Raw genomic sequence first — 8,743 nt, forward strand, 5'->3', positions numbered from 1 at the left:
GGTGGAGAAGTGTATGTTTGATTGTGCTTGCGTGCGTATGTGCGTGCATAAATACCTGTGTGTTTGTGCGTATGTTTTGGCATCTCTGGTGAAATGATATCAGAGTGATCACTCCACTTTCTCAGATTGGGATTTTAGACTGTTTCCTCAGACTGGACTGGTTGGACTGGTAGGGCTGTGACCAGAAAGGCTGTGACCAGTAGGGCTGTGGTCATTAGGGCTGTGACCAGGGCTGCTGTAATAGTGTCCCTGGGACCACCAGGGCTGTATGACCAGAGTTTTGGCACCATAACAGTGTCCCTCAAGCGGTGCTATAATCAGACCCTCCAGTCATCAGACACTGATCTGCTCCCTCCTGTCCCCATGTTCTGGGTGTTGCAGTACTCAATCACCCTGTAATGACATTAACCGTTTCTCTCGTACGAATCAATGAGACATGCATCGATGAGATAGGGACCAGCCTAATGGTGACAGACACTCACGTATTGTAGTCACACACACACAGACGTATGGATATGAGCTCGTGGGCCAGGGAACACCCTACTTTTCAAACACGTAAATGTTCCATCCACAGAGAGATGAGACATAGAACAGGGAGGCAGTGACAACCTCTGACAGATTACCACACAATCAGCAAATACACAACATATCTGTGTGTATGTGTGTTATGTTTTGAACCTGCCTGCCTACCATACCAGGGGACTCTTGGGTAGAGGTTTGTGGGGGGGAGAGGTTTGTGTAAGGGGGGATGCAGGCGAGGTGAGGGTGAGTAAGAGATGAGTCAGCTGCCCTCAGCTATAAGAGAAGCCCTGATGGAGCCTGGGAGTGACACATACACAAACCCTAAGAGGTAAGATACACTCTCCACTCTCCTCTACACTTCCTTTTTTCACTCTCTCCATCTTACCTCTATCATTCTCTATAACACTTTCACTCTTTCTCTGTCTATTATCCTTTCTCATTTCTTTCTCTCTCTCTGTTGTGTTAGTATGTGCTACTGATATCATATGTATAGATTTGAGCAGGTGATGTGGTTAAACTTTATCTTGTCTGTACTGCATGGTTTGGTTTGATTGTCTTTCATGAAGTGACGTGCCAGTTATTTAAAAATGTACTTTTTACTTTAAAAAAAGTTCCTTTAAACTTTAGAGAACCTTTGAAAGGAAGCATGTGGAATATTCAGCAAGCCAAGTAGATCAGATAAACCTGATCGACTAATTTCTGTCTGTTTTCAGTAGGATGGGGGTAGTACAGTGAGTCTTATCTGTAGTCTATTTATCAGAGGGCAGGCTGTTCTCTCTAAGTGGGGATTTCACCGCTGACCCTCTGCCAAATATTGATTTGTCTAAAACAAACATTCATCTCCAACCAAAACATTACATTGAAGTTTAGACTTTAAATATTATCAGATTTATATTATTAAAGTGGATAATTGTACGTGTGCTCCACAACAGTCCACAGTAGAACAACCTGCTTATGTATATATTCTTTCTTACAGGAGTACCCGTGCTGTTCTTTATATAAACACAGAGAAACCACCAGGTTCTAGACACAAACCTGCACACATATTGACACAGGTACACACGTTCAGGCACATACGCCCATTCATCCAGACTACAGATATGGACTGCTCCATGGCCCTCCTGTTGTCCTCTCTGTTGGCTCTGTTCAGCGTGGGGGCGGGAGCTTCACTCTCATTGCATGTAGTGAGGACCAAGGTCAAAGACCTTGCTCAAACCATGGTGATTAGGATCAAAAAGGTAATCAACCAATCTATCAATCAGTCATCCAGTCAGTCAATCATTAGTGGACTGATTTATGCAGTCTTTAGCTTGTTGACGAATTAAACAAAGTAACAGCATGTATAGCTTACATTAATTGTATATTAATCACATTTCTCTCTTCCTCCAGCTGGATATATCTCCTAACCTAATCGAGGGCATGGACCCTTTTCTCCCTGCAGCTGCAGTAGATCAGCATATAGAAAGTCTGCCTTCCATAGTGGAGACCATGGGGTTCTACCAGGACCTACTGCTCTTCCTAGACTGGGCAGACCTCAAACAGCTGGTGGAAGACACCTCCACTATGAGGGGTCTGCTGGAGAACTGGATGATATCACGCTGCCCAGGCCGCCAGCAGAAACAGACAGGAGAGGGAGGGCTGTCAGAGGCTCTGAAAGACACTACCAGGAAGTATGGTCTGAGTGTGGGTCCAGTTGCGCTAAACAGACTCAAGGGCTACCTCGGTCGGTTACTACTGAACCTGGATCAGCTGAATTACTGTTACTAATGTTGATCATCACTGAGCAGCTGAACTCAGATCAGTTTGTGCCATGCTGAACAACTGTTACTGACAGTGACTGTCACTGAGTAACTGAACTATGATCAACTCGTGATCTGCTGAAATCCTATAATGAGTTGAAGCAAGACTGGACAGTGGGGTCATAGTGTCTGAAGATTCTCCAAAATGTAGGTCATCCCACTGTCACCATCTCCCGCTAAGTTATTAAGACATTTTATATTGTATTATTTAGACAAGGACTGTATCTTTATTTATATTTATTTCTATGAAGAAGAGAAAAATAAGCAGCTTTGTTTTGTAGCATTATACACCCGTCAGTCAGTGGCACAGGGGGAAGTGTTTACTAAGCATTGAATCAGCTGTATTGCAGAATGTACACACACACGTTGCGTAATGCTGCCTGCTCCAGGGAGGACTAGACTGCATGTGTGTAGTGATGTCATCATACTCACAGAGAGGTTTTCCTGAAAGCTAAGACAGCCTCTGCCAGGAAACCAGATGTTTTGATGTTAGAGCAGTGACAGAGAGGGAAGGAGGGGAGAGAGGGGGGGCGAGATCAGTTCTCAATGACATTCCAAGATGGATTCTCAATGACAACGTTACATTGCATTCAGATAGAAATGCATTGTATAGAACACATGATTGTCTATCCTGAAGAGCAGTGAGTCATGTCAGCTCTATTTCATTACATTTCTATATACAATGTTCTGAATATTATTCCTCACTGAACACATCCCAACTCATTCTCTTCTTAACAGTATTAGCACTTATGCCAGCAGCATACCATCATGCATCCCACTGTTGGCTTGCCAATGAAGCTAAGCAGGGTTGGTCCTGGTGGGTTGTTGGATGAGAGACCAGATGCTGCTGGAAGTAGTGTTGGAGGGCCAGTAGGAGGCACCCTTTCCTCTGATCTGAAAAAAAGATCCCAGGGCAGTGATTGGGGACATTGACATGTGTAGGGTGCCATCTATTGGATGGGATGTTAAACAGGTGTCCTGACTATCTGTGGTCAGTAATAGATCCCATAGCACTTACTGTAAGAGTAGGGGTCTTAACCCTGGGGTCCTGGCTAAATTCCCAATCTGGCTGTCTAATATGCCATCTAATCATACCCAGCTTCTAATTGGCTCATTCCTCTCCCCTATAATTATTCCCCAAGTCGTTGCTGTAAATGAGAATGTGTGCTGAGTCAACTCACCTGGTAAAAAAAAATATTTATACTGTACTATATTTTATGTAACTTTTTAATCTTGGATGATATGCAAAACTCTATTTAATAAAATGGTTTCCTTTTCTATTATTCTGTTTTTATCAGTCTTCCTTCATCAAATGAATCCTTTGATACACATAGGGCCCGACATAGGGCCTGATCCTACACACTTCTCAGCAGTTGGTATTCAGACTTACCTTATGCAGCTGAGTAAATGGCTTTGCATGCGTGGTTCCCTTGAGCGCTCTGAATACATTTTATTAAACAGCTGAAAACCCTGTCACTTGCTGGCCAACAGATGTTCTCTTGGAGTTTTCATTCAATAGGGTTTTCATTACATTTATCTAAAGCCATCCCTTTAAATTGAGTGTACCTTTAATTAGAATTTTCTCGACAAACTCACTGGAACATGTGGAGAGTATTATCCAGAATATTAAGGATCAATGAAAGAAAGACATGTAACACATACTTTTATCTCCTTTTCAGCAACAATTGTTAGATTTAAAAATACTGTGATCTTGTAGATTATTTAGGGTTAGGAAAGTATTTATGAATAATATATTTTTTAAATAGGTTTGGAGAGACTTTACGCACAAAATATATTGATGAATGAAAAAATGTATCCTGAAATTTGCCATATTCCATGAAATATTGGAAGGTGAGAAAACTGTACAATATGGTCCTATAAATCTACCCTAATAATCCTCACTAATCATGAAACTGTGATGACAATGGTCCAGTCTAAAGTGAACTGTGCTCCAGGCTCCAGGTTTAAACTGTGACAACTGTGGGAAGCATTGCAGTCCCTGTGGAACGCTTTCGACACCTTGTAGTATAACGATACAGGTGGAGACCCAGAAGCAGACACAGGAGGCAGATGGTTAGAGTCTCTGATATTTATTACAATCCAAGGGGCAGGCTAGAGACAGGTTGTGGACAGGCAAAAGATCATAAACCAGGTCAGAGTCCAGGAGGTACAGAGTAGCAGGCAGGTTCAAGGTCAGGGCAGGCAGTATGGTCAGGCAGGCGGGCACAGAGTCAGGGCAGGCAAAGGTCAAAACCCAGAGGACTAGAAAAACGGAGATAAGGAAAAAGCAGGAGCACGGAAAAACCACGCTGGTTGACTTGACAAGACGAACTGGCAAAAGAAAAACAGAGAACACAGGAATAAATACCCAGGGACTAATGGGGAAACAGGTGACACCTGGAGGTGTGTGGAGACAATCACAAAGACTGGTGAAACAGATCAGGGCGTGACATGTAGTGTATGCCCTGACGAATTGAGGCTGTTCAGAGGGCAAAGGGCATGCAACTAAATATTAGGAAGGTGTTCATATTGTTTTGTACACTCAGCATATTCGGCAATAATTAGGACTAGGCAAAGTGATCGTGTAATGCGAAAATTCAATTAAAAGTATTACCATTGCCACATTTGATGTACAGTCACATTCACCCATCATTTGCAACTTCGTCAATTAGCGTCATCACTAGATTTCCTTTGCAATACCTCAGACTTTCATGATTACCAGCTGAGATACTTTTATGAGTTGATTTTACTCCTGGCTCAGAGTTTGTCTGGGCAATGTCTAACATAATCCTAAAACCTACTCTGAGCTGGGAGTTTTTTTATTCAGATAGGCTACATGTCCTAAATGATTGCACAACTTGTAATACATTAGCCTAATATGATCCACTATTGCTAGCTATCCTTAGGAACAACCACACAAACGTGGCAGAGGAAAGAAATGTAAACAAGCAATGTGGAATGATGCAAAATGTACGGAAACTAACACTGAAGTCAGTAACAGTTATAAATGTATGTGGGTATTGTTCAATCCTATACTTACAACTTGTGCTAAGTTAGGATATTATACTGAATTAAATCAACCAGACTCAGAGTTAACTTCAACATGTCTGTACTCCATCACTGTGTGTAACACGCCCCCCCCCCCCCCCACTACTTTACTGATGTGGTGACATCATGTATCACATCAATACACGACATCCCCCCTTTACTTGGATATGAACTTCGATGTCAACATGACATACACAACACTCCTTCTTTCCCTGTATAGCAACCTTTGTGTTACCAATAAATAACTTAAATATGTTCAATATCTTATTATTTCTGTTCTCCTAATGGACTTTCCTTTTTAAGCTTACTTCTAAGCAAAACAAAAGTGTTAATATCATCTATTTATTTAGATTTTTTTGTAACAAAACATTTGCACATTTTTCACAACATAACTCCTTCAGAGTCTTCGCATTAGTCTTTTGTACTTGTCCTTTTTCAGTTTATACTGGTTTTCTTTACCTCTTGCCGTGCAGGATAATTATTTAATGACAGTGGCGACCCGTCATTCAGGGCAGGTGGGGCAGAGTCTGTTTTTTTGGGGGCTTGCCTGTCTTGCATGTTATTTTGGGATTAATACGTGTCACATCAGTTTACAAACAATGTAAAAAAAAAAATATATATATATATATATATATCATTGAGTTAATAAAGCCACATTGACACGGTGTCTTTTTTGTTTTTTGATCCAAAATGCTTTGTGGTGGTGGGGCAAGCCAGCAGAATACGAAAAGCGTTGCGCCGTGATTGGCTCAGTGTTCTGTCACTCTTGGGGACACTATGTCATACGTCACCGCCAAGTCTAAGGGCAGAGCTCAAAAATTCAAGCCCCTTGGGTCCTGCCATAGAGTTACATTACAAGTGCCCATCCGAGAAGGCTCAATGTTATTGGCCATATATAAAATGCAGTCAAATCACGTTATATCTACAGTAGCTTTCTTAAATAGCAGTCATCGTGAATCAAGTCGAAAATCTACTAGCAAATCCTTTTTATAATGAAGAGAAATTATAGATAAAACGTATCGGTGCTCATTGGCCATAAACATTACACAACAAGTTGGAAATCGTAAAGCAATCACTAGCCTGCTATTCAGTGGATGGATGTTTATTTTACCTTTATTTAACTAGGCAAGTCAGTTAAGAACAAATTCTTATTTTCAATGACGGCCGTTAACTGCCTTGTTCAGGGGCAGAACGACCCTGTGGTCCCAAGTCTAAATCGGGAACTCCAGCCTCTTTCTACAGTTACGACCTGAAGATCACTGACGTCATCATGATTCAAAAAAATGTTTCTCTGATTTCCCATTTGTCTTGAAAGCACCATAAATCCAGAGATGACTAAATTTGCCCACGAAGGACCGTCGTGCCACCTTTCTGTTCAAGTGAGCACAGCACAACAAGGTGTGTCCAAAAATGTCTTGTATGCTGCTGCATAAATTATGTAATATGCCAGGGAGATATGTATACCAGGGAGATATGTATACTGAAAGTAATTCTAAGTGTCTGTTGTGTAGAAAGCTGTTAGTAGCCCACGTGCCTCAGCCTAATCATTTGATCTATTTTCACCTCTTCAATTCACCTACTGTTCTGACTTGGTGGTGCTGTAACGGCAGTCTAGCTCTTCCTCCTCCTCGGACGAGGAGAGGAGAGAAGGATCGGAGGACCAATGTGCAGCGTGGTAATTTTCCATGAATTTAATTAACACAAAGACAAGATACTGACAAACTAATACAAAACAACAAACGACCGTGAAGCTACAAACGAAAGTGCAATACACAAGCTACTAACGTTAGACATAGACACTATACAAAATAACAAACGAACTAACCGTCACAGTCCTGTGTGGCACAAACACTGACACAGGAAACAACCACCCACAATCCCCAACACAAAACAAGCCACCTATATATGATTCTCAATCAGGGACAACGATTGACAGCTGTCCCTGATTGAGAACCATATTAGGCTGAACACAGAAACAGACGAACTAGACACACAACATAGAATTCCCACCCAGCTCACGTCCTGACCAACACTAAACAAGCAAAACACATAAGAACTCTGGTCAGGACGTTACAGGTGCACATGTAGCCTATAACCTGTTTTTGAGAAATGTAACCATCGAATATTGTAAGTGCTTTCATTGTCTGCTTATATGCTCCTTTTATTTATCCTACGGTTCTGACTTGGTGTACAAGGAGAACACTGTAAGAACGGCCCATGTTCTGAATTCTATCACTGTACATTTCAAAAGTACTGAACAAATAGTTATATTGACTACGTCCTTCCTAGCTCACTCATTATATGTCTTAATCGAAATTACGGATTGCCTCTTATCCGCTTGTCATCCCCTTATGACATAGTTTTTACATCTCAATTGTCAGTAGAAACCACATTTGTTTAAGCAAGTCAGCCATGTTTTTTTTAAAGGCAGTAAATGAGGCAGAATGAACAGTTTCGCTGCCAGACAAGGCTCTGCTAATAGTCAGTTGTAGCAGTGGTAAGGTGTTGGGACTGCTGTTGGGACTCTGCGGTTGGGACAGCTTTATGTAGGCCCTAACAGTTAGTGGGCACCGTTTGTCACCGTTATAGTGCAAATAATGTATTGTTTAGTGTTGTGTTGTGTATTGGCTTTGCTGGCACGCATCCCACTTTTAGTTTTTTTGCCCCACCAAGATTTGCATGCTAAAATCGCCACTGAATGACAAAGTCTGTTTACTTCTGTGGCAGTTTCATTTGTCTGTGATGCCTGACTGGCTTGGGTGTCTGTGGTCTTTGTGGTGATCCCTCACAGATAGTCTCTATGTAATGTCACAGAGTAGCACTATGTTCCACAGTCTCTTTCAGTCCTTTGGTTGTGGATCTGGCTCATCAATTGTATTTTTCATCACAAATGTCATATTCCTGGAATACTTGGCTGGAGATTGAACAAACACATTGTTTCCCTCCTTACTGACCACAGTGTGCGGTGTCTCGTTGAAGGTTGTTGTGAACTTTTCTGTTGTCCTGTTTTAGGAGAACCTGGTCACCGATGTCCACGTCCGAGTGTTTGGCTCTGCGATGGTTGTCTACATAGATCTTGGATTTCCCTTTCTGCTCTGAATCACAGTCCCATGTTTCCAGGTCACTCTGTTGTGTAGCTATATCCGGAAGTTTCCCCCTCATTTTCCTTTTTAAAAGAAGCTCCGCTGTGCTCCTTCCCGTGGTAGAGGGATCAATGGACCTGTAGACAGTCACGTACTTGTGTAGCTCCCGCTTCCAGTCCAGTCCCTCAGCTTGTGCAATGCAAATCCGTTTCATAAGTGAGGCATTTTGCCACTCCACTTCACAATTTGCCTGTGCCCATTTTGGCGTAGTTTTTACATGCTGTATCCCAT

The 8,743-nt window shown here is 42.0% G+C and overlaps 1 protein-coding gene across 1 annotated transcript; it reads left to right on the forward strand.

The window, feature by feature from the left end:
* Positions 1–722: 722 nt before the first annotated feature.
* Positions 723–3,604, forward strand: LOC120066299. Its single transcript, XM_039017585.1, has 3 exons — positions 723–850; positions 1,499–1,760; positions 1,912–3,604. Exons 1-3 carry the CDS (start codon positions 777–779, stop codon positions 2,287–2,289), a joined length of 714 nt encoding a protein of 237 aa, XP_038873513.1. The 5' UTR covers positions 723–776; the 3' UTR covers positions 2,290–3,604.
* Positions 3,605–8,743: the final 5,139 nt, after the last annotated feature.

This window comes from Salvelinus namaycush, chromosome 21, assembly GCF_016432855.1.
Source record: "Salvelinus namaycush isolate Seneca chromosome 21, SaNama_1.0, whole genome shotgun sequence".
NCBI lineage: Eukaryota > Metazoa > Chordata > Actinopteri > Salmoniformes > Salmonidae > Salvelinus > Salvelinus namaycush.

Coding starts and splice junctions, on each gene's coding strand:
- LOC120066299 (XM_039017585.1), top strand. CDS start 777: ATGAGTCAGCTGCCCTCAGCTATAAGAGAAGCCCTGATGGAGCCTGGG. Junction 851..1,498: donor ACATACACAAACCCTAAGAG/GTAAGATACACT, acceptor TCTTTCTTACAG/GAGTACCCGTGCTGTTCTTT. Junction 1,761..1,911: donor TGGTGATTAGGATCAAAAAG/GTAATCAACCAA, acceptor CTCTTCCTCCAG/CTGGATATATCTCCTAACCT.